The 26467-nt window shown below is 35.0% G+C and overlaps 1 protein-coding gene across 1 annotated transcript in view; it reads left to right on the top strand.

Moving 5' to 3' along the window:
* LOC131155510 (MLO-like protein 1) overlaps positions 1-26467 on the top strand; it is a 71118-nt gene that overhangs the window by 30027 nt on the left and 14624 nt on the right. The window contains exon 10 of the mRNA XM_058108708.1: positions 15314-15354. Within this exon, the coding sequence (XP_057964691.1) occupies positions 15314-15354 (41 nt within the window). The remainder of the gene's footprint in view (positions 1-15313; positions 15355-26467) is intronic.

Here is a 26467-nt window from a genome sequence, read left to right as displayed (position 1 = left end):
ATTTTCAAGAGTGGCCACTTCACGCTATAAATGTTGAAGGTCATGACAATATCCAAACCTCCCTTCTGAGGGCCTACTTAGTGGGACTAGCATTATGCAACTACCTTCTCTATTATATATATATATATATATTTACTATATTCTATGCTTGAAACTTATATGTAGCTTCTATTAGAAATAAATCCTAAGTTATGTATTCTTGTGAGCAATTATATACGTAGTATCCTTTGTTTGAAGTAAATTCTAAATTGTAGAAGGTTATGCATTTGCTTTACCCTACTTAGGAACAACCTAATGGATCTAAGAATAGGAATTCAAGAAAGAAACAAGAAAACTTGACATGGTCTTCAACTCGGTTATATAGAAATCCTCTCCACCTTATGTACAATGTAGCGCCCCAAACCCAGTAGAGCCGAAGTGCTATTCTTTATACATGTATCTCTGATACCATCATTATAACGACCCGAACTCAAAGGGGATTTAGGGTACACCTGTCCATAACTCAATTTAAAACATGCAGTGGAAAAACATCAAACCTCAAAAACTATATCAGAGTTCTAAAACCTCAAAAACTATATCAGAGTTCTAAACCTTCTTAATTACATAAGTATCTCCCCAAAAACAATAATACAACCCAAGGTATACAAAACATATCTATAAACATGTATATATTAGTGTCTCACAAGCACTTACTTCAACCCAAAACTATCTAGTCCCACCCCAGGGCTCCCTTAGCTCGGTTCCTTGGATTTCCTGAAATGTTAAAATTGTTGGGTGAGACACTTCTTTGTTAGACAGAATAGATTATTATCAGTGTGTGTCAAATGAGTTTTTATGTAAGCAAAATATAACCATTAATTTAACTTTAAATGAAATAGCATTTGAAATTTGTACTTATACCTATATAATTGAAATAATTCATTTTCTTCTCAAAACATGCTTTATTTCAATAAATTTCTTTGTTTACATAAATCTACATATATCTATATCTATACATATATATATATATATATATATATAGACACACACACACACACACACACACACACACACACACACACACACATGCATAAAAGAACCTCTCTGACTACTGACTTGACAATCATATAACATCATGTATTAACCCCACATGAACGGGTTGTGTGTTTCGAAGACTAGACCTAGCAATGTAGCCAGCCGACCACTACTAAGTCAACATAACATGCTCTAAAATAGGATTTTTCTACCCTAACTTGGTCTGGACTTCAGGGGGTATCTTGCTCTTCTCAAACCAAATCGACTATCTAATTACCAACACTCTCTGAATAGTGTGGTTGCACTGACTTATCATTAACTACGGTACCGTGCTCTCAACATAATTGGTCAATCAAGGTTCTTATACCATATAATAGAATCTATATAATAAAAATAGTTACATGATCTCATTTTCTCAACTTGGTATCAAACTACCATTTCATAATCATCATTTCATACATTGGTACAAGACTGTCTTTTCGTAAATCACATTATTGTCAACATTTTCTAAGGTTAGTATAAAACCATAACTTTTACCATATCATACCATAAAAACCAACAGGTTTAGTTATGCAATAATAATCGTCCTTATGCCACACGATTTGAGTGATAATTCATAATATAATAAATTGTTCAGAAAAAATATACTTTGTTGAAAACAAGGGTATGATCATCTCCATAATTTTATTTAACTCACAATATAGGTTTTATAGGAAAAAGGAGATGATTACCCTTACTCACTTTAGTTTTTCCAAATACACACACACACACACACACACATAATAAACCCAAGATCATCATTTTCATATGCCCAATTATTCAAAAAATCATATTTAACATTCCTGTAATCACATGCTTCATTTTAATTGGTTAACTCCAAAAATAATTGACATAATCTATTCCCCTTACCTTATCCCTCCCTAGAGTAGTGCCTACGATGCCCAAATGATGAATCCACTCTAGTTAAAAGCCTGAGGATTTGAGCTAGGACCTAGAAAAGGTGTTTTTTCTTCAATTTGGCTAAGGATTGGAGAGAAATTGAAGAGAGAGAGAGAGAGAGAGAGAGAGAGAGAGAGAGAGAGAGAGAGAGAGAGAGAGAGAGAGAGATTAAGAGGGAGAGAGAGAAAGAGAAATCATAGAGAGATAAAGAGAGAGACAAATTTTTCAAAAGAAATGAGCTAAAGTCCTATTTATGGGCTATTGCCCCAGAAAAAACCATCGACGGTTTCAGGGAAACCGTCGATGGTTTGGTCTTTAACCAAACCATTTTTACCACATTTTTATTTAACAGCCCTCAGTAATTCGAAATTGTTGATGGTTTTCCTGAGCTCCACCAAACCAAATTCCCTTTATTATTATTATTATTATTATTATTATTATTATTATTATTATTATTATTATTATTATTATTATTATTATTATTATTATTATTTCCTGGGTCTCTACATACAAGCCCTTTAAGGGTGGATTTGTTTTAGTGGCTAGGCTAGGCGAAGGATCCTTAGCCTATGTTGGGTGCAACATACTAATGGAATAGGATTGGCTAAGAAGGGGAAGCTTAGCCCAGTCATATGGTATAGATCTGCCCGGTCCTCCCCTTATTTTCCAACCTTAGTTAAGCTTCCATAGGAAAAATTAAGATGCCCTAATGACATTGCCCTAACGCCCTTCTCTTCTTTGACTAGTATTCCTTTGCTGAGTAAGTATTTTTTGTTTCTCCACTCGATATAATTAGGGTTGATCTACACATAGGAATGTCAATCGTGAGATTAATATAATGAGGTTCTAGCCATGATCTTCTTTGAAGCCAAGTTGTGAATCTTGAGATACCTATCATTGTCAAGTATCAATACTTATGATTAGAAAGCACCAAAATATACAAAGTGGAACTCACCTACATCTTGGATTATCTTCCCATTGGATCCAAAAAGGAGTAACCTGGTTGGATATTTGAAGATTATGTGAATTTGCCTTTAATACTATGGATATGAGGGTCTTTGTTCTTGGAAAATGACTCTGTCAAACAAACAGAAAAATAATGGATGAAGCTAAAAGAAGAAAATAGCCTCTTTCTCAACTTTTCTTTATCTTCGACTAGAAGTTGGTGGGGGAGTAAGTGGTGCACAGAGAGAGAGTTGTCACTATCAAGACAGGTGGTACGAGATCTAACGCTTCAATTGGGATGGCGACCCTAAAAATGATTTGGCCAAAGTTTAATTATGTTAAGAGTTCTATGGAGTTGCTACTAACCTTTTTTTCCTAGGTGTGGTTCAGCTAATTTCTATAAATTAGTTGGTCTCTAGTTAAATCTAGGTCCAAGAATTTGGTAGTCATGGTCTACAATACTAAAGTCAAGTTTATGAGTATGATTGCATTAAGGGAATGTTCTCACACTTCCTACAGACTCCTCCTTTTAAATAGTACCATGATAACTTTGAAATATTCAAACATTAATCAATTTAAACTTTAAACTCTTCATTCTTAATTATGTTACTTTCATTTAAATATCGTTCTACCTTATGATCATTGGGGATCTCATCAGAATCGATAAGTCTTCCCTCACATCGATAATCCCAAAAAAAAAAAAAAAAAATTAGTGTGTCGCTTCCATATTTTGTTGTTGAATTAAATAATTTAGGCATTTTTTTGGTTCATTCAATTCAAGGAATTCATGTATTCTCAATAGAAGTTCAAAACCATATCACACAATAATATGTTAAAAAGGGTCCTTCAATTATATCATTCATCAACATATCTCAAAGCTCAAACATGATATATAGCACATAAGGTACTAGATAAAATAAATATAAGTTAAGCTAAATGGAGCACTCATGCACACAAACAGTCCAAATCATGCATCAAATACCATTCTATATAGACCAAATGGAACTAATGAAGCACCTTTATGAGATTGGCCATTTATGAGCGTGTTTATGGCGCTTGGCGTGAATCCCTCCGATTATTACAGCGCTAGCATAGGTCGCTCTGGTCATCATGGTGCTGGCATCAATTGCTCTGGCCAAGCAATTGACTTGGGTGGTAACTGACCTCATCAATGCGAGACTGGGTAGTCAGTTTATTCAAGTCGATGTCGATGTCATTTCGGCTCAACTGAGTCAATCTCTTGCGTGTTATACGGCTTGCCAAGCCAGTTGTTGATGAGTACACGGCTAGCCAAGCCAAGTTCGTTGTGGTGTTGGCTTTAACTGAGCTAACTTTTGTGGGTACGCAACTTCTCGAGCTGAGATTGAAGTAGTGGCAGCTTTAACCGAGCAGGTTATTGATGAGTACGCAACTACCGAGCCAAGACCATTGCAATGTCGGCTTATCCAAGCTCGACTATTCTGGGTATGTGGCTTCCTGAGCTAAGATTGAAGCAGTATGAGATTTTTCGAGCCAATCGCCGCTAGGTATTTTGTTTCGAACCATCTTCCAAGGGGTATTTCGTATCGAGCAGCTCTTCGAGGGCATTTTGTGTCAAGAAGCTCTTCAAGGGTATTTTGTGCTGAGCAGCTCTTCGAGGGCCTTTCAAGCCGAACAGCTTTTTGAGAGTGTTTTATGTTGAGCAGCTCTTTACGAGACTTTTTGTGCTGAGCTGCTCTACAAAGGGCATTTCATGTCGTGCGGCTCTTTGAGGACATTTCGTGTCGAGCAGCTCTTCGAGAGCATTTCGTGTCAAGTAGCTTTTCAAGTTTGTTTCGTGCTAAGCAACTCTTTATGAGGCTTTTTGTGTTGAGCAGTTATTTGCGAGGCTTTTTGCGTTGAGCAGCTTTTTAAGGAGCATTTCATGCTGAGTAGCTCTTCGAAGGCATTTCATGTCGAGCAGCTCTTTGCGATGCTTTTGTGCCAAGCAGCTCGTTAAGGGGCATTTCATGCCAAGCGACGCTTTGAGGGCATTTTGTTTTTAGTAGCTCTTCGAGGGCATTTCATCCCGAGAAGCTCTATAAAGGGCATTCCATGTCGAGTGGCTCTTTGATGGAATTTCATGTCGAGCAGCACTTCGAGGGCATTTCGTGCTGAGAAGCTCTTCAAGGGCATTTCGTGCCAACATATTTTTTAGTACATTTCATGCCAAGCAGCTCTTGTGAGGCTTTTTGTGCTAAGCAACTCTTTGAGCTATTTTTACCTTACCTTCATGTGTTTTGCTTATCTTTTGGGCTGTTTTTGAGCCTCAGTTGTGTTGGTTCTTCTTTGTTTAATTAGTTGCGCTCATTTTTTGGGCTATCTTCATGCCTCAGTTGGGCAAATTGTTCTTTGCCTAATGAGTTGTGCTCATATTTTGTTCTGTCTTTGGGCCTCAGTTGAGCTAGTTCTTCTTTGCCTAATGAGTTGTGTTCTTCTTTTGGGCTCTCTTCGGGCCTCAATTAAGCCGGTTCTTCTTTGCCTAATGAGTTATGCTCTTTTTTTGGGTTGTCTTCGGGCCTTAGTTGGGCCAGTTCTTCTTCGCCTAATGATCTGTGGTCTCCTTTTGGGTAGTCTTTGGGCCTTAAGTTGATCGGTTTTTCTTAGCCTAATGAGTTGTGTTCATCTTTTGGGCTATCTTTAGGCCTCATGAGTGTTGCTTATCAGTTGGGCTAATCTTTCTTTGCCTAATGAGCTGCACTCATTTTTTGAGTTATTTCTTCCTGATTCGAAGATCTTTCTTTTTGTAATTTTACCTTTAGATCTTTTGTAATTAGCTTTTAAAGCGTAGAATCCTAATAAAATTGCAATTCATAAATAATACTTCTTTAGTATATCAAAGTTCCATGTGTTTTTTATCTCCTTCCCTTCTTAGTCTTTCAGTGTGTATGCCCCCTATTTGATTTCTGATGCTATTTGGTATAGTCCTTCCCAGTTGGGCTTCAACTTGTTTGATTTAGGTTCTGTAGGGTTTTTTTGTACTTTCCTTAGGACCAAATCTCCTAAGTCAAACTTTCGTTCCTTTACCCAAGCGTTGTAATGCCTAGCCACCTTCTGTTGGTATGCTGTTGTTCTGATCTACGCTTGGTCTTATCTTTCCTCCAAAAGATCTAATTCTACCCTTAACTCTTTATTTTTGTTTTCTTTGTTAAAATGTTGCCTTCGCTAAGAAGAGACGCCTACCTCTATGGGGATGATCACTTCTACTCCAAAGGCAAGCATGAAAGGGGTTTCCTTAGTAGCTGTTCACCGAGTCGTACAATAGGCCCAAATAATGGACGGGAGTTCTTCTAACCATTTACCATGTGAAGACTCGAGCCATGTTCTTAGACTGTGCAAGATCGTCTTGTTTATATTTTCTACTTGTCCATTACTTTATGGGTGCACAACAAATGTGAACAATAGTTTTAAGCCTAGGTCAGGGTAAAATTTTTTGAAGCAGTCATTGTCAAACTTTCTCCCATGATCTATCACTATAGCCTAAGGGATGCCGAACTTGCAGAGCACTAAAGTACATACGAACTTGGTCATGTTGCACTCTATTAAGTGGACCAAAGCTTCTACTTCTACCCACTTAGTAAATTAGTCAATAGCCACTGGCAACAACTTTCGTTGCCCCGTTGCTTGAGGTGGCAGTCCTAGAATGTCCAGTCCCCATTGAGCGAAGGGACAAGGACTTGTCAAGGAAGAGAGAATATTGGCCTGCAGGTGTTGTCTGCTAGCGCACCTCTGACATATGTCACACTGCTTAACCAGCTCAATTGCATCCTCCCTCAGCATATATTCTCCTTCTTTGATGCCTATGCACTGTAAATAGGCCAGCGTTAAGGATCGCTTGTACAACTCTTGGTTTATGAGTGTGTACCTAGCTGCATTTCTTCTTACTTTAATGGACTGTTTCTTGTTGTCTAGTAGGGACCTGTCCCAGAGGTATTGTATCAAGGTGGTCCTCCAGTCTTCTTTGTTATCTCCTACCACCACCACCTTGATGCTGACTCGCTCGTAAGATGGCTTCCCATATCTTTCCAAGTAAATGGAGTTCTCCTATTTGGCTTTGAAGCTGAGGCCAATCTCACTAGTGCATCTTCCCTTGTGTGTTTTTGCTCATGGTATGTGCTCTGTGTTGAACTGAGCAAATGTTCTGATGTACTCTTGTGCCCTCACCAGATAGTTATTTCATTTTTTGGTCCCTAGTCTCAAATTCTCCCTTCACCTATTTAATCACAAGTTGGGAATCACTCGAGACTCAAATTCGGGCCACCTCGAGCGATTCTGATAAGCGCAAACCTTCCAGCAAGGCTTTGTATTCAATGTCATTTTTGGTTATAGCAAACTCAAACCGCAATGCAAACAAAATTTTTGAGCCTTCTGGCACCGCAAGGATTAATCTTGCTCCTCCTTCATCTCCATTGGATGACCCATCCATATGCACCACCCAAACATTTGGCCCCTCTGATTTTTCACAGGATTGTTCTACCATGAAATTAGCCAGCACCTGAGCTATACTTGCAGGCCTTAGCCTGTAGTCTATGTCAAATTCCCCTAACTCAACTGACCACCTCACCATTCTCCTAGAAGTTTTCGGCTGCTAGAGGATCTGTCTCAGTGGTACGTTGGTTAGCACAATTTCCTTATGAGCCTGAAAGTAAGGTCTCAACTTTCCGGTTGCACAGATGATGGAAAAGGTTTCCTTCTCCGCTGTTGTGTAGTTGATCTCTGCCCCACTTAGTACTTTGCTTGTGTAATATATGGGCTTGTGCCATGTACAAGTAAGGGACCTCTTCTGTTTTTGCCTTTTTCAATAGGGGTGGGAAACCGAGGTATTGCTTTAGTTGTTCGAAAGCTTTGCCTTGTTCCTCTCCCCATTCGAACCCTCCCGTCTTTCGTAATGCCTTAAAAAATGGTAGGCTCTTATCTCCTGAATAGGAGACAAATCTACTAAGCGAAGCAATCCTCCTGGTCAGGATTTGAACCTCCTTTTTTGTTCGAGGAGTTTTCATTTCCATCAATGCTCTTATTTTTTCAGGGTTGGCCTCTATTCCCCTATGAGTCACCATAAACCCTAGAAAATTTCCTAGCGAGATACCAAATACACATTTCGTAGGATTTAACCTAATTTTGTACTTGCTCAGTAGCTCGAATGCACCTTTTAAATCCCTGTAGTGCTCCTCCTCCTTTAAGCTTTTCACAAGCATGTCATCAATGTATGCCTCCATGGTTTTTCCCAATAGCTTCTACATTTTTTAATTCGAAGGGCATCACCCTGTAGCAGTAGAGCCCTCTCTTGGTGATGAACGACGTCTTCTCCTCGTTTACAGGGTGCATACAGATTTGATTGTAACCTTAGTATGTGTCCATGAAACTAAGGAGCTTGTGTTCGGACATGGATTCCACCAACTAGTCGATCCGTGGAAGGGGGAAGCTATCCTTTGGGCACTCCTTGTTCAAGTCTATGAAGTTGATGCAAGTCCACCACTTTCCATTTGGCTTCTTCACTAAGACCACGTTGCTGAGCCACTCTGAGTAGTTGACTTCTTTGACAAAATTGGCTTTCAAAAGTTGTGTTACTTCTCCGTTGATTACCTTGACCCTCTCTAAAGCAAAACTCCTCTTCTTCTATTTCATAGGCCTATGATCCGGGTCCACTTGCAATCTGTGCTCCATAATTCCAGGGTCAATCCTTAGCATGTCATTAGTTAACCAGGTAAAGACATCTGCATACTCGTTTAGTAGTCAACTCAGCTCTATTTTTATTACCTCTAGTACGAGGCTCCCATTTTAGACGCACCTCTCTTTCTCACTATTCATTGGGATGCTTAAGAGTTCTTCGTTCAGCGTGCTAATCTGTGGATATTCTCCCCTTACCTCTAGGTCCTTTATTGCATGGTTCCTCTGTGCCTCAGTCTCACTTTTCAACACTGTCGCGACGTCCCGGGAGCGCGTGTGCCCCGGGAGGCGAAATTAAAATCAATTTTAATTTTTAAGAAAAATATGGAATGTCGGAGTCGCCACTAACCTTTAGTGTTGTTAGAACACGTGATAACTACCCCGTTATGGGTAAAATAGGTCTACATTACCAGAGTTAGGCTCGGGAGTTCGGTTACGCGAGGGGAAGGTATGAGCACCCCCTACGCGCTCGTTCTTACGAATGGTACCTAATTAATTTGAAATTATCCTTAAGTTAATTTAATAAGTCTTTAAATTACTCCTTTTTATGAGTTTATAAATACATAGGAAAAATAAATAAATAAATAAATAAATATATACGTATATTCCCTCAGAGCTTAAGGTACGTGAAGCCCAAAGGCTCATACCCCCGCATTAAAATCATAGGGATTGAAAATCAAGAAAATAGATTTATAAAATATACTCCTAGGATTTTTTTTTTTAAATTTATAAGATTTTTCTAAGTATGAACAATAATACTCCAGGAGGTTTTGGATAATAAACATAATAATTTAAACATATAATAAAGATAAAAAATAATAATAATAAACTAAAATATTATAATACCACAATTCATGCTAGTCAATGTACATAACACAAACTAAAATGTTAATATTAAAATACTACATGCGCGTTATGAACTAAAATGCTCAAACATACCTTTATACATATAATAATAATAATAATAATAACAACAACAACAACAATAATAATAATAATAATAATAATAATAATAATAATAATAATTAATATCTACAAATACTATAATAAATAACAAATTATCATAATACTTTATATACTAAATATATAATATAATAGCATGATACCAAAACACCAAATATACATTATTAACTAAAATGTCAAACTTACCATAATAAATAATACCTTGTATATTAACATACTAAAAATATAATAATAATATATAATATTACCTAAAATGTTATATTACTAAATGTACACGGTCACCTAAAATACTAAATTAAATGTATAATGTTACTTAAAATACTAAGTTGCTAAATATAAATATCACTTATTCAAATAAATATTATAGCATTAAAAATTCCACAACAATATTATGAACACGAAAAAAATAATAATACAATCATATACAAGAAATAAATAAATAATAAAAAATAATGAACATAAATATATACGCAATAACAATATAAAGTAAATTAAATAAAATACTACTCAAAACCCTAATAACGTGAAATAGCCAAAACCCTAAAATAAAACAATAACCCAAAACCCTAAATGGTCGTATTATGAAAATAATGTAAATAATCAAGAATCCTAGATGTGCATAAATATTACAATCCTAAATAATAAACAAAATCCCTAAATATTGAATGAAAAATAAACATGATAAATATCCTAAATACACCAAAAACCTAAATAATATCTACACAACAACATGATATACGAACCCCTTAGATATATATAACAATAATAAAAAATTCTATGATAATATACCCACCATAATATATAATATACCACAAATATGTAACAATGACAAAACTATATATCATAAATACATAATAACAATAAGGAACTAAAATGATAAACTATATACATGATAGGACAACAATAATGAGAGCAAACCGGGTAATATTTATAATAATTATCACAAAAAAATTTAAACAAACATCACCGCAATTAAATAAGATCGTGAACACAATATTTAAAAATTTATCATATATATAATAGAAAGCCTAAATGCGAATGTTTACATACTACGATAAATAACATATTAATATAAACACCTATACAATGAAGTCTTAAGCTTTAAGTATTAAAACAAGTTAAAATATGAAAAGAAACAGAGAAATAAATAAATTCATTAATTAACAAATGAACAAATGGACATCAAATATATATAAAACCTGCATAAATATTATTACACAAGATGAAAAATAAAAAAAATCCTGCAAAAAATAAATTAAAGTTAGTATATATAACATCAATTAAATGTATGATAAAAAATAAATAAATAAAAAAGAAAAAAAGAAATTAAACTTCACATATACACGTGCGCGTGTGTGGCTTGCGTGCTGTGTATGTGTGTGTAGTGAAGAGGGACAGCAGTGAAGAGGGACAGCAGTGGGTACTTACAGAGGGGGGCTAGAGATGGGAGTCGTGGCTGGAGGGGGCTAGGTTTGCCTGTGAGATGGCCGGATACAGCCGCGGCTGGGACTGGTGCTGGAGTGGTCGCCGGATAGAGTTGCAGAGGCTGCAAGGTGGTTTGTGGTGAGAACGAGTGACAGCCGGAGTTGGAAGGAGTTGCCGCTGCTGCTGTGTAGTTCTCGGATGGTTGCAGCGGCAGCAGTTGCAGACACGGCGACAGTGATGGGGCTGTGAGTGGCCAGAGGGAAGCTAGCCTGGGCTGTTGTGGTTTTGGCCATGAGGTAGCCTCTTGGCTGTATTTTCGGGACGTGAGGATGAGTTGCGAAGAGGATGGATGGCCGGGGGTTGGGTGTGCGAGAGAGAGAGAGAGAAGAAAGGTTAGGTTTTTTTTTCTGTTTTGGTTCCTGCTGCGTGCTGTGCGTAGCCTCCGTGTCCTCCCCCCTTGGCTGTCTTGGCCTCCCCTCTTATAAAAAAATTTTTGAAAACCCTAAAAACATTTCCTTTTTGGATTTTATTTTTCTTTTTCTCCTTTTTTTTATTTCTTATGGTAATAATGAAAATGGAAATAATAATAATAATAATAATAATAATAATAATCATAATAATATAAATATCAATAAGGTAATAATAATAATAATACTACTAAATAGTAAATAATAATAAATAATTATAGTAAAAATAAAAATAATAAAGATAAAATAATTATAATGATCATAATAAATAAATAATAGTGATAATAATAAATTACTTATAATAATGTAGGAAAATAAATAATAATAATAATAATACTAATAAATAATAAACAAATAACAGTAATAATAATAATAATAATAATAATAATACATCACAAACAATAAAATAAATAAATAAAATAATTATAGTAAAGTAAAAAGAAAATAAAGATAGCAAAAGTACTAGTAATAATAATAAAAATGAAAAATAATAATAATAATGATAATAAAAATACAAGCAAAATAATAGTAAAGTACTAATAATATAGGCAAATAATAATAATAATAATAATAATAATAATAATAATAATAATAATAATAATAATAATAAGAGGAGACCCCTTGTTCTATTTGGTTAGGGCAAAAATTGGGTGTCTACAAACACCATCACACAAAAGTTGCAAGCCGCTGTCTTGTCCCCTTTGATCATCCCGACCCCTTATGGAGTAGGAAATTTCACCTTCAAGTGGTAGGTGGAGGTTATCGCCTTGGCTGCATTGTGCATTTGGTGTCCCAATATGATGTTGTAAATTGAGGGGCGATTGACCACCAGGAAGTCCGTCATCAGGGTGATTTTCTATGGAGATGCTCCCATTACCATTGGGAGTGTTATTATGCCCATTGGATGGACCACATCTCCTCCGAACCCAACCAAAGGTGTAGGGAACGGTTTCAGCTGTTCTTTCCTAATTTCCATCTCCTGTAGTACCATTTAGAAGATTATGTTAGCCGAACTGCTATTGTCTATTAGCACCCTTCTTACTCTGTAGTTCGCCACCAGTAGCGACACCACCAGTAAATCATCATGAGGTTGTTGCACACCATCTTTGTCTTCTCTAGTGAAGGTGAAAGCATCCTCTTGCCTCTAATTTTGGTAGTTTAACTCCTTTCCTTGCGTAAGGAGCACCTGCTTGGCATACCTTTTTTGGACACCTCCACCATCTCCTCCTCTGGCAATTCCGCCAAAGATTATAGCAATCTCCTCAACTATCTATTGGGGAATAATTTTTCCATGGGAAGCTGTCATGCTTTCAATTCTCCTCTGGAAGGAAAGGAATTCTCCCCTTTTTCATACCATAATGGTCACTGGTTGTAGAGTGAATGGATTAGGGTAATTGATTACAAGGCTCTGAGTTCAAGTTGTTGGACATGGTCATGACTTAAAGACCGAAGATCGAAAGAAAAACATCTTTGAAGCTTCCCACAGATGGCGCCAACTGTTGCAGAATAGAAATGTCGAATGACCACTAATGAACTTTTCAATCTAGATCACTTGAAAAGGATGAAATAAGAGTGGCTTCGAGGACCCGGGGTATACTCTGGGGTATCTCTCTGATGCCTAAGTAAGGGATTGGCTTGAGAGGTTGTAAGCAACACTAGAATAAGTTAGGATGATCTTACCTCTTTGCAGTGGTCCCCTTTTATATTGGCGAAGTTTGATCTTTATGAGATTGGCCATTTATGAGCACATTTATGGCATTTGGTGTGAATCCCTTGGGTTATTACAGCACTGGCGTAGATCGCTCTGGTCATCATGGCGCTGGCATCAATTGCTCTGGCCGAGCAATTGACTTGGGTGGTAACTGCCCTCATCAATGTTGGGCTCTAGTCTCCTCTTGACTTATGATAGGTGATATATTTTGGATATATCAGTTGTCATCCCTTCATAAAGGAGCTTACCACTGTTTACTTGGGTTATTTTCCCACTAGATATAGATTTTTGCAGTTGTTTCCATCGAAGTGTGGGATAAGACAAGTGGAGTTTGATTGTTGATGGCTTTCTACATCCATAATTTTCAATCAAAGGAGTTAAGGACCTAATTTCTATCATGGAAGATGTTGGCGTTTGTTCTAAAATAGGATTAAAGGTGTCTTGGTCTTTGTGAAATCTTATCCTATTTAATCAATCTTGGAATTCAAATATGGGTTAGGATAATATTTATAGCCAGTCTAGTCCAATCTAATTTAGTTTAGTCTAGTCTTGTAATTTTTATCCAGTGAAACAAATGCACCTTAAAAGCATAAATCATGTATCCATTGAAACAAATGCACACTTAATTTTTGTAGTAGGGAGAGACTTACCCATCATATCAACTTGATTATATTTAATACCAAGTTTATACACAACAACATTATCATGCACAAAATCTTGAACAAATATAAGCCTAATGAGCAAGCCTCTTACCTAGATAGCTTCCTTGACGACCTTTGTAACAACCACATAGACTTTGGTGTAGATTAAAAATAGGTTGCAAGGTGAATTAATAATAGATAGAACAACCACAAAGAACACATACCCTATAAAAAAATGTTTTAATTATAATTGTCTCCTGAATGTCTAATCATCAAAGCTAGCACATTATCATAAATCCCGTATTAAGTCACCACGGTCTTATCTTTGATATGTTATGATATTTAAACTTATACCTATGTCCAAAGCTAGAATACTAGTCCTCTTGTGGTGTTTCTTCACCTTCTATGGGACTAGGAACATTTGATGAACTTGGTTTATGGCAACTAAATTTTTATAATAGGCTAGGCTACATAGAAACATTTTATCTAACTTCACCTACTCAATATATATATATTCTCCTACATTAGAGGGACCAAAGTAGTTCTCTCTTAAGTGAAGCATGACATCTCACCAAATATAGATCCTCGGTAGGAATTAACTCAGATGCTTTAATTTAGTACACTTAAACCTAATCTAATTCACTTTTTACTATATGCAAAACCAAAGAAAAATATATTTCGTGGGTCTAGGTTCTAGCAATCTATCAATAACATGTGAATATGCAAGCATATGAAGACTATTAAATTAGAAGAATTAGTGGGGTTTTGCAATGAAGTTGAGGAAGAGGTGGAATTTTGAACCACATATTAGAGGATGTTTGCTCGCCAATGTTTGCATGACAAAAAAAGGTTATGTTCCATGTGCTTAATGACCTAAAGGAAGGTAGTTGACTATTAGTTGGCATAAACTCATAATTTCAATTTTCTTTGTTAAGAATTTGAATGTTATTTACGAGGCAAAATTTATAAGAATTTATGAAATTGATTTAGTCAACCAAAGGTCTTCTTGGACTGCAAGCTTGGAAATGTGTAAAACATGAATCACACATAGTGAGTGCCTAACGCGGTGTGTCCAACCCAATGATAAATTTTTTTGTGAATATTGTGGACATATTCTTAAACAAGTGAAATACATAATTTTATGTTGTGTTCTCTTATGTTTTATTGTGTGCATTTTATTATTCTTATTTTTCTCTACAAGTTTCTACAACAAATTAAATATCAAATTGAGGTTGGCCATCACTAGTAGTTCAATAAAATATAATAAGGGTTTTTTGCCCTTGTTTTTGATGCGTATGAAGGGATCATTACTAATTTTGCATGTAAGGTTATGTAATCTTTGGGCCTCATATAAGATATTTGTAGTCACTGGTGTTATTATTAATATAATAAATTGTATTCTTGGAATTGGAGATTAAATATTTCTAGTTAACAATTATTATCATTTTGTTTCCATTCCATTTCCAAAATGGAGATCAAAACTCCAAAATAATATGCTTTTTTTTTTTTTTTTTTATACACAGGTTGGCATGCATACTTTTGGATTTCTTTCATTCCTTTTATTGTAAGTATTCTTAACCCTTTTTGGCTAGCGATCCACATACACACTTAAAAAATATTTATACACAAAAATACATGCACCCATAGATACATATACATATTTATAATTTAAATCATTTATGTTTGCAAAATTGTTTCATTGTGTAGATATCCTATTTTAACAAGTCCATTCAAGAATGATGTGCCAAATTGATACAATTTTTTAGGAAATTAATGAACATTATAATTCAACAACATAGGTACATGAAAGTGAGTGATTGCATTTTATATTGCCTGAATTCAACGATTCCACATGAAAATTTTGAAATTTGGTAAGTAATTCCATTTGAGCCTTAGTTTTTAGGGTTTTATACATTTTTGCGTGCCCAAACCAACTTCTATTTGATCTTTCCTTGAATGGCTAAATAAATATTTGGGAAATAACTGATGAGTCAAATATAAGAAGGATATTGCCCATTCAATCAAATATACAATTTCAAAACTTAGGCAAGAGGATTAATGAGCATTTCAGAGAAGTCTCATAACCTTATCACTATGTATCATAGGGAGATCATACAAAAGATGAACTATTGATGGAGAGACATTAAAAAACCTAATTAGGGTTTTGAAAGGAGGATCTATAAAAGAGAAAGTCAATTTTGGCTAGATTTTTCAGAGCCCTTATGCTCTTTCAGTCTCTTATCCCCACACCCCCCCCCCCCCGACGCGGCTCCCCTCCCCCCTTCTCTTTATCCCTCATCCTCTATGTGTTATTTGTTTTAAGTTCTACTTTAAACTAGATAAAAACTAATCTAGTTGGAGAAAAAGCACAACTGGGGGTTTTGTGATATTATAAATCTCCAACAATATTTTGATTTTTTGTTCCTTAACAACCACTTTTGGAAACACAGAAATGGCAAACACAAAATATTTCATCTCTTGGAAATTTTGACAATGACAATCTTCGTTAACTTAGCAACATAGCCTCATAAGCTTGCTTCATTGAAGCAAGTTATGGCTTTGGCTTAAGGTGCTACCTATGTGTTGGTATCATAGTTTTTCCATCTAAGCAAGCTAACATGCATGTTAAGCCTTTTCCTCTTACTTGGGCTATGAGCGAAGCAAAAAATTAGCTACATATGAAGGAGACCTTGGTGGAGGACATGGATATGGTCGAGGATGTGGTGACGATGGACTAAAATTGTAATGAATTAATACTGAGAATGTGTTCACTAGCAATAATGAGTTTTCTAGAGGGTATAGTCATTTTGAAGATGGGGAAATTGAGAAGCATTTTAAAAGGCTGGCTATAGTGCATCTCGTGGTGGTTTTTGTTGGGTGTAAATGATAAACATGAAAGTAGCAGGCAAATTAAAAAAATTTATAACTACTTTTGCTTTGTGTGTGGAGGTAAAAATTTAAAGAACATAGAGCTTTACTTGTCATTGGTTATACATAAAGAGAGGCAGAGGACTCCCAAAATTAGGGCAATTTTATAGAAGATTATAAGAGGAGCATGCCTTAATGTTAAAGTCAAGTTTCTATAGCCAACTTAACCAAGTTAGAAATTGTTCACTTGATGTACTTTAGTAGGACACAACTATCCGTATTCTTTATCCCATGTTATACACTCAAGTAATAGAAATTACAAAATTACATTTTATATACACTATTACTTTCAAATTTTACAAATTAAAAATTATTCAAAAATTTTCATTGTAACTACCTTGGTAAATAATTCTACAAGTTGTCTTTGGTAATGATGAACTCAAACTAAATTTTCCCTTTTTTAACAAGTTCTTTAATAAAGTGATGTTGAACAACTGCCCATTTTCTTTATCCTATGTTATACACTCTCAAATAATAGAAATTACAAATTACCTTTTATATGCACTATTAATTTCTAATTTTAAAAATTATAAATTGCTCAAAATTTTTCATTGTAACTACCTTGGTAAATAAGTCTACAAGTTGTCTTTGGCAATGGTAAACTCAGGCTAAATTTCTTCTTTTTGTACGAGTTCTCTACTAAAGTAATGTTGTATTCAGTATGCTTGGTCCTACCATGAAATATTATACTTTTTGATGTTGCAATTGAAAACATATTGTCGCAAGAATTCGTTGTAGGATCTTTTATTTGGTAAATCCTTAACTATTTTCCTTAACCATATTTCCTCATGTGTTGTGCATGTTTATGCAATATATTTGTTGATGTTGATGAAAGTGCCACGTCTTTTGTTTTTTGATGCCCATGGATTTACTTTTGATCCCAAGCAAATTACTATATTTTGAGATATTTTTATGGTTATCAATTAAGCATGCCTAGTCATTGTTAGTATACGCAACACACTTATTTTCATTTCCTTTTTTATATCTAGTACCAAATTTTCCTATTTCTCGAAGAGAACATAAATTTCTCTTAACTGCTAAATAGTAACTTGATAGGTTAGTGCATAAAACTTAAAATTAAGATTATCATACATTATATCTTACAACAATAAGATCAAAGAAAAATAAGTTACCTTAACTAACACCCCAAGTGAAGGAGTTCAATTTAATTTTTTACACATGCACACACACAGAGATGATGAAGAACAATGTCTTGTTGCCATAATCTTCAAATCATGTTGCCACAAGTGTCTATCCTGTGGACATACTTTGCAAATCTTGTGGCCATAGCAAGTTGAATAAGAAAACAAAACTCAAGAAAACTAAGAAATCTAATGAAGATCTCAATATGCTTCATTCTTCTCAATATGAAAACCTCTCCTCTCCTTAAAATTGAGTTCCCCCAAGCTATCCTCTCTTTAATGTAGCTTAATCTCCTTCCTTTAATTGAACGTAGTCTCTTCGAGCTTAAGTGTCTCTTCTCATAATCTTCAACGTGTGTCTATGTAGGCAGTTATAGCTTCCTTTTTATAGACTTTTTGGAAGCTACAATGCTGCCCTAATCCATCTTTTCCAAAAATACCCTAAAGAAACAAGGAAATCCTTTTCTTGTCCTACAAGGGTGCTTGGATACAAACTCGCCCTATTCCTACGGATAAATATCTAACCATGTTAAGGATATTTTGACAAAGCAGAGGAAGCTAAACCTTAAGAATAAAAATTGGAGGCGACAAAATTGAATTACACTAGCATGAACTTAAAAAAAAAAAAACATAGAGGAATCTTAATTAATTGTTCCATAACTCTGTATTGTCTATTATCTTATAATTAATTGAGAAATAAAGTCAACCTCAGAAAAAAAAAAAAAAAATTAGGCTTCAATAGGTGCAACAAACAACATTGGAGCCACCCTAATAATTCACACGAATTTCATCCCAAGTATCACTCAATAATCATCCACTAGAATGACAATGATTGCATGTTCCTCCCACAAACCAAACTTCATGATCACCTTTTTGGCTATTGTAGTGTAGGTTACAGAGTGTATTTACAACTTTCATACATCTTGAGTATTTATCAAGATTCAAATTGAATCTTTGTGGTTCATCTAGTGACAAAAAAAAAACAAGAAGTCATGGTAGCCTTGGTATCCACCATAGTACGGTGCCCTCCCCATTAAACTATAGACCCAAAAACACTAAATTTTTAATTTAGGCAAGATTGGGTTCTTTTGTTTGCCTTTCCAATGCATTAAGCAACCATATTACCCGCATCCTCAAGAGTTTACTACTTATACACATCTTGTCCTTGTGGCCATTTAACAATGAAATCTTATAACACATTGAGTAATGACTTGCGAAGGTTTTTTGACAACTTGATGAGGGCTTTAATATATGAAACACACAATTTTCTCTTACGACCTAATGTGTTAAAAGCCTAAGACAAGGATGACTCAAACTAAAGATGAAGTGTTTGCATTGGTTCCTACCTCTTGGTTCCCCTTTTTAAAATACTTTCCATTAGTTCTATCTAATGATCCACCCTCTCTAGGCATAGGAAAAAATATTACCAATGTAGTTAGTCAAGAATTTTTGCAGTAACCTGTGCGGTTGGAAAGTATTGAATTCTTCGTCAATGAATTTTATCCCCTACTCACAACTTTGAACCTTGAAGGAAGTAGAATGGCTTGTCGCCATTGCTTTGAAACTTCAAGTAGAATAGATTGTCTTTCTTTGTAACATCCCCAATATCAACATCAAAGTTGGGAGTTGTTTCACATATTTTCTTATTGTTTTTGTGTACTAAATATCTTGTAAGTTGCATCATGCATTGTACATGACAAAATTATAAAAGAATTGGGCCCTGAAGTCTTCCTAATTATCAATAATACACTTGCCATTTTGGATTTCATCATATTTAATATGTTATCACAACTTAGTGTTGTTATTTAAGTAAATTGTTATAGATACTTTCTCTTCATGCAAGTCATCCTTAATTGCATGACATAACTACTACACATTAAATTGAAAAATTTAGAAACTCCTGAGAATTATTGGGATTTTAGAATGCCTGTAGTTTTGGTACCTTTGGCTTATTATATTCTATCCCTGTAGAACTACAATTATTAAAAAAAAAAAAAGAACAACATGACTCAAAAGGTTTACCTTGGTAGTGAGTTCCCATATTTCATGTTTTATAGTTACCAACATACCCCTTAAATCTTTTGAAAATTCATTATGGGCCCTTGGTTGTCTTTAGGACCCCTTTAATACACCAAATCATTCGGCCACCAATATAATCATCATGTTCACATATTAAATTGCAATTAGCAAATTAAGTCCCTCTGAATTAGTACAAAATACGTTTCTATTATCAATGCTTCAACAAGAAAACACAATTTGAAGGCATCTAAATCATCAAGCTATAAACCATACTCTGATTGAAATTTTCACAGGCCAATGAATTCATTCCATGTGAAGAGTTTAGCGACACTAGTATAATTAGTTAGCTAAGTTTTATCCACAAAACATGACATCTGTAGTAAGTAGTAGCTAAGCAAGAAGTAAACGTGCATTTCATGTGGTAAGTAACAAAGCAATGCAATTCATCTTACTACACTTCCTTAGGCAACATGTGTTTAATAAGGGGGCGAGTATGCCAAATATGTTTACAATTGATAATGAATTTTACAGTAATTGTGAACACTTACCCTATTATAAACAACATTCTTTACACTTCCTACTTTAGCAAAAGGAAACATCAATACCCTCGATGAGTCATACTCCCTTTTTTATCTTGGATGCCCCAAAAAATAAATAATGAACACTATGCTACTATTGATACGATGGTTACCCACCCAATAAGTACTATGCTTGCAGTAAATGGCAAGTATAAGGCCTTAACAAAGTTGGCTCGTGCTGTTGGGGTTGCCATATCTACATTACTTGGATATATTGTGTTCTTTTATTAGATGCATTCTTGCATGGATGCTTTATACATTAGAAATCTTGACATAATTGAATCTGATGATGGAGGTTCAAAGTAGGGAGGTAATGATCTTTTAAAATTTCTTAAGGTAGCTAGGAGACACTTTGTATGCCTAACTGAGATATCATATGGCTGTAAAGGGACTCAATATTTTAAATGTTGTGAATTAATACTTGCAAAAGTTTCATATTCGAAAAAAAGTGGAGGAACATTAGTTTATATACATGAATGGGCTTGAAAACTATTTGCAAAACTTTTGGATCAAGTTGGTGTTCACTAATGTTCATAAAATCCAAACAATGACCCCTTGATGTTAACAAATGGTAACAAAGTTGATTGTGTTGGGAGCGTGGTTGAACAGTATCCTTATACGTGAATAGTAACATATACAAATTCAACTTTAATTTATCTGGCACCACTTATTTTATACCCAATTCAAGATCGAATTGACATAGAGAAAAGGTAATGAAGAATAAGCCACACAAATACAACACTGATAATTTTATGTGGAAAACTCTCCAATTTGGAGAGAAAACCACATAGTGGCTAGAAGCAATTCACTAATTCAAATGAGAAGAATACAACAATGCAACAAAAAAAAAATCTCAAATTCTCTCTCCACACTAAAATACAAAATTGGCTAGCAAGCCTTAAAAATACAAAGAATTCTAAGTTTTTGGGGATGACTGAAATGAGATGGGATGAATCTAGTTATAATCAAAATACAAGTAATGTATTAGTATTGTGCAGTACAATAATAGTACTTTGCAGTATGGTAGTAACAACAACTGCCACCCCCTTTTTACCAAATTTACACCATCTGGTACCTTTCTTCAATCTTCTCCTTTTTTTTCCCCCTTATTATTCTTTTGACGTGGGGCCCATAAATTGGTGGTGGACTCTACTTACCTGACAAATAACCCTCTCACTACCAATTTGGCGATGTTTATGATCTTTAAGATTTCCTTTCAAAAATCATAACTTTTGTGTTTCTCCATCTCTAGTTCAATCCTCTCGTTGCTCTTCATTGTTTTTCAGACATTTACAATATTGGCTAAGTTCAGGGAATGGTTGAACTTAGCTCCATTTACTATCTTGGTCAACATATCGACAGCATTCTCCTTCGTGACTATTTTCTGGATCGAAAACTATCCATTATTCATTATATCATGAAGAAAGTGATACCTTACAACAATGTACTTAGTTCTAGCATGATAGGCCTAATTCTTTGCTAAATGGATAGCACTTTGATCATCACAGTAAACCGTCACCTTTTCTTGGTGGATTTCCAATTTTGCAATCAAACCATGAATCCAAATGGCTTCTTTTGTAGCATCTCCAGCTACCATATATTTTGCTTCTGTAGTAGATAATGCAACTATGGGATGCAAAGTAGACCTCCAGTTGACTAATCCCTTTGTCAAAGTAATACATATATATCTTGTAGTAGATCTTCTATTATCCATATCACCTACATAATCTGAATCTACATATCCAACAAGAAATTTATCTAAACTACAAGGATCTTTTTTTTAAATTTCAAACCAATATTCATGGTACCTTTAAGATACCTCAAAACCCACTTAGCTACTTTCCAATGTTTTTTACCTGGATTGTGCATATATCTACTAATTACACCAACAACTTGAGAAATATCAGGTCTAGTACATACCATCAAATACATGAGACTTCCCACCAAACTAGCATATGGTATTCGTTCTATATCTCGTTTTTTTTTTTTTTTTTTATCATTGCTTGGAGACAGTTTTGTACTAAGATTAAAATGGAGAGCTAGAAGAGTACTTACTACTTTTATATTTTTTTTCATGCCAAATTGTTGTAGTGCCTTCTTCAAATGTTTCTTCTAGTTTAGGCACACAACACCCTTTTCCTTGTCACGAGTGATTTCCATTCCAAGAAGTTTCTTGGCTTCACCGAGATTTTTCATCTTAAATTTCATCTTCAACTTGGTTTTCAATTCTTTAATCTCCTTGTACTTTTGGCTGCAATCAACATGTCATCAACATATAAGAGCAAATATATGAAACAACCATCATTCAATTTCCTAAGAAAAACACAATGATCATATTAGCATCTTATGTAGCCATGGTCTTTCATAAATTGATCAAACTTCTTGTACCATTACCTTGGAGAATTTTTCAAACCATACAAAGACCTTTTCAACTTACACACCCAATCTTCTTTGCCTTTTGTTTTGAATCCATCTGGTTGCATCATATAAATTTCTTCATCAAGATCTCCATGTAAGAAAGCCATTTTCACATCAAGTTGAACCAACTTCGAATCGAAATGAGCTACCATGGATAGAAAATTTTGAATAGAGGACTGCTTCACTAATGGAGAGAAAACTTCATTATAATCAATTCCCTCCTTTTAAGCATACCATTTTGCCACCAACCGAGCCTTGAATCTAACTTTCTCTTTCTTACTTGGATCTTCCTTCTTGGCAAAGACCCTTTTGCAACCAATTACTTTCTTTCCTTTGGGAAACTTTAGAAGCTTTTAAGTATCATTCTTCTAAAGAGACTGCATTTCTTCATTCATGGCTTTATTCCATTCCACAATTTTAGAACAAGCAATAATTTTTATACGTGGAAGGAATTTCATCTTTAACTACAGGCAAGGCATACACAACCATGTTTGTATACCGCACTAGCTTCTTAATCTCTCTTCTAAGTCACCTGGTTGCTATAGACTCTTCTTGTTGTTGGGGTACTTCTGCTAGTTCCTCCTCTTCATCATCTCCTTGATCATTTTCTTCTATGATTAGAGCAATATATTCAAATTGAGGTCTTGTAATGGCCTTTCTAATTTCTATATATTGCAAATTACCTTTATTAGTCTTTTCCGTGGGTGCATCTTCTTTTCTTTTCTTTAGGGATCGAATTTCATCAAAAATTACATTCCTGCTAAATATCACCTTTTTTACTTCTTTACTCCACAACCTATAACCTTTCACACCATTGCTAAAGCCAAGAAAAAGGGCTTCTTTTGCTCAGAAATCAAGCTTACCATCCATTACATGGTAATAAGCGGGACAACCAAAAATACGTAAGGAATCATAACTACTGGCAAGTTTTTCAGTCCATGCCTCAATAGGTTTTTTTACTTCAAGTATTGTGGATGGTGGTATGTTGATGTTATATATAGCTAGCATATGTAACAACTTCAGCCCAAAATGCCTTACCCAAGCCAGTGTTGGATATCATGCATCTCACCTTTTCCAACAAAGTGTGATTCATTCTTTCTGATATGCCATTCTCTTGCGGAGTTCCCTTTATGGTGCAATGTATCCTGATTCCTTCATCTTTGCAAAACTTCTAAGACAAATCAAACTTGTATTCTCCACCATTTTCTGATCTTAGGCACTTGATCTTTCTTCCTGTTTGGTTTTCAATCATCTTCTTCCAAGCTAAGAACGCATTTAGGACTTCATCTTTATACTTCATGGTATACACCCAAAGTCTTCTAGAGAGGTCATCTACAAAAGTGATAAACCAATATTTTCCGCCTAATGATGGAGTCTTAATGGGACCCCACACATCAGTATGTACATAGTCAAGAATGCCTTTTGTTTTGTGGACAGCAATACCAAACTTCACTCTTGTTTGTTTTCCAAGTACACAATGTTCACAAAATTTTAATTTACAAGTTTTGGCACCTTTCAACAAGCTTGTTTTGCTACCCCTTGCATAGCTTTTTCACTGGCATGTCCAAGTCGCATGTGCCAAAGCCTTGTTGTATCAAAAGTGTTTCCTAATGATTTTTTCAACAGTAGTGTTGGCTCCACCTACAGCTACGTGTCCTTGCAAAAACAAAAAAGGTTATTTCTCCTTGTGCCCTTTAGAACAAAAAAAGCACCTTTAATCACCTTCATAACTCCATTTTCAATGGTGATTTTGAATCCTTTGGAATCTAAATAACCTATTAAAATAAAATTATTTTTTAAATCAGGTACATACCAGACAATTTTTAGCTTTAGAGTTGTTCCATTATGCAACTCCAATTAGACAGTACCAACCCCTTTCTTTTCGCATAGGCGGTTGGCTCCCATGAGTACTTCTCCACCATCTACTATTTCAAGACTAGTGAAATAACTTTTATTGTACGTCATATGGTGGGTGCATCTTGAATCTCGGATCCATTCATCAGGCTAACATTCTGTTGTGGAGATAAGTGTTATGTCTATATCCTCATCAAATTCATCAACTACATTAGCACTTGTGTTGGTGTTCGCATTTTGCTTGTCCTTGTGCTTCAATTTAGGGTAGTCCTTTTTTCCAATGGCCTTTGTCATGACAAAATATGCATTCATCTTTAGCAAGGAATCTTCTTCCATTCGAAGAAACTACTCTCAATTGAGCGAGAGTTAAACCTTTTGGATGTTTTTCGACTTTTGGACCTCCCCCATACCGCCATAGCTTTTAATGAATTACTTTCAACTTCTTTATCCTTTTTACAAACTTCATGATTCATCAATGCATCTAATACATGCTTAGAAGAAAAAGTATCTTCCCATACATTATAGTGGTTAAAAAATGATCATAAGGATAAGCAAAAGAAGTTTGGTAAAATAATAGCTTTATCATTATTTTTAATTTCTTCACCTAAATTTAACAAATCAACGAGAAATTTTTTCATAACATTCAAATGATCGATCATAGACATACCATCCTTATATTGGAATCAAAAAAGCTTCTTTTTCAAATGCAACCTATTTTGGATGCTCTTCATCATGTATTTGTCTTCCAACTTCTGCCATAGCTTCTTCGCTATGTTTTCTCTCATGGCGGCATACTTGACATCTTTCACAAGGAATGGCCAGATCGTCCTGCAAGCTATTCAATTCCATTGCTTCCAATCAACCTCCTTCATGTCATCAGGTTTATCTTTCAACGTTATTTCTAGTCCTTGTTGATTAAGGACATCCATAACTTCACATTGCCACATTCCAAAGCTATTACTTCCATCAAATTTTTCAAATTCAAACTTTGTGTTTGAAACTGTAGTGGTTGTAGCTTTGGAATCGCTTGTATTTCTGCCTTCGCTTGCCATCTTTCTCTAAATTAAATATATGGCTCTAATACCAATTGTTGGGAGCGTGGTTGAACAATATCCTTATACATGAATAGTAACGTATACAGATTCAGCTTTATCTGATACCACTTATTTATATCCAATTCAAGATCGAATTGATATAGAGAAAAGGTAACTAGGAACAAGCCACACAAATACAACACCAAGAATTTTATGTGGAAAACTCTCCAATTTGGAGAGAAAAACCACAGAGAAGCTAGAAGCGATTCACTAATTCAAATGAGGAGAATACCAAAAAAAAAAAAACACTCTCAAATTCTCTCTCCACACTCAAACACAAAATTGGCTAACAAGCCTTCAAAATACAAGGAATTCTAAGTTTTAGGGGATGATTGAAATGAGATGGGATGAACCTATTTATAATCAAAATACGAGTATTGTAGTAGTACTGTGTGGTACTATAGTAGTACTGTGTGGTACGATAGTAGTGTTGTGTGATATAGTAGTAGTATTGTATGGTTCGATAATAGTATTGTGCGGAACAGTAATAATAATGTGCGATATGATAGTAATAACAACTGCCACCCCTTTTTTACCAAATTTACACCATTTACTACCTTTCTTCAATCGTCTCCCTTTTTTCTTATTATTCCTTTGATGTTGGGCCCACAAATTGGTGGTAGACTCTACTTACCTCACAAATT

The sequence above is a fragment of the Malania oleifera genome, chromosome 5, assembly GCF_029873635.1.
Source record: "Malania oleifera isolate guangnan ecotype guangnan chromosome 5, ASM2987363v1, whole genome shotgun sequence".
Taxonomy (NCBI): domain Eukaryota; kingdom Viridiplantae; phylum Streptophyta; class Magnoliopsida; order Santalales; family Ximeniaceae; genus Malania; species Malania oleifera.
This window is presented reverse-complemented; position numbering and strand designations above follow the sequence as displayed.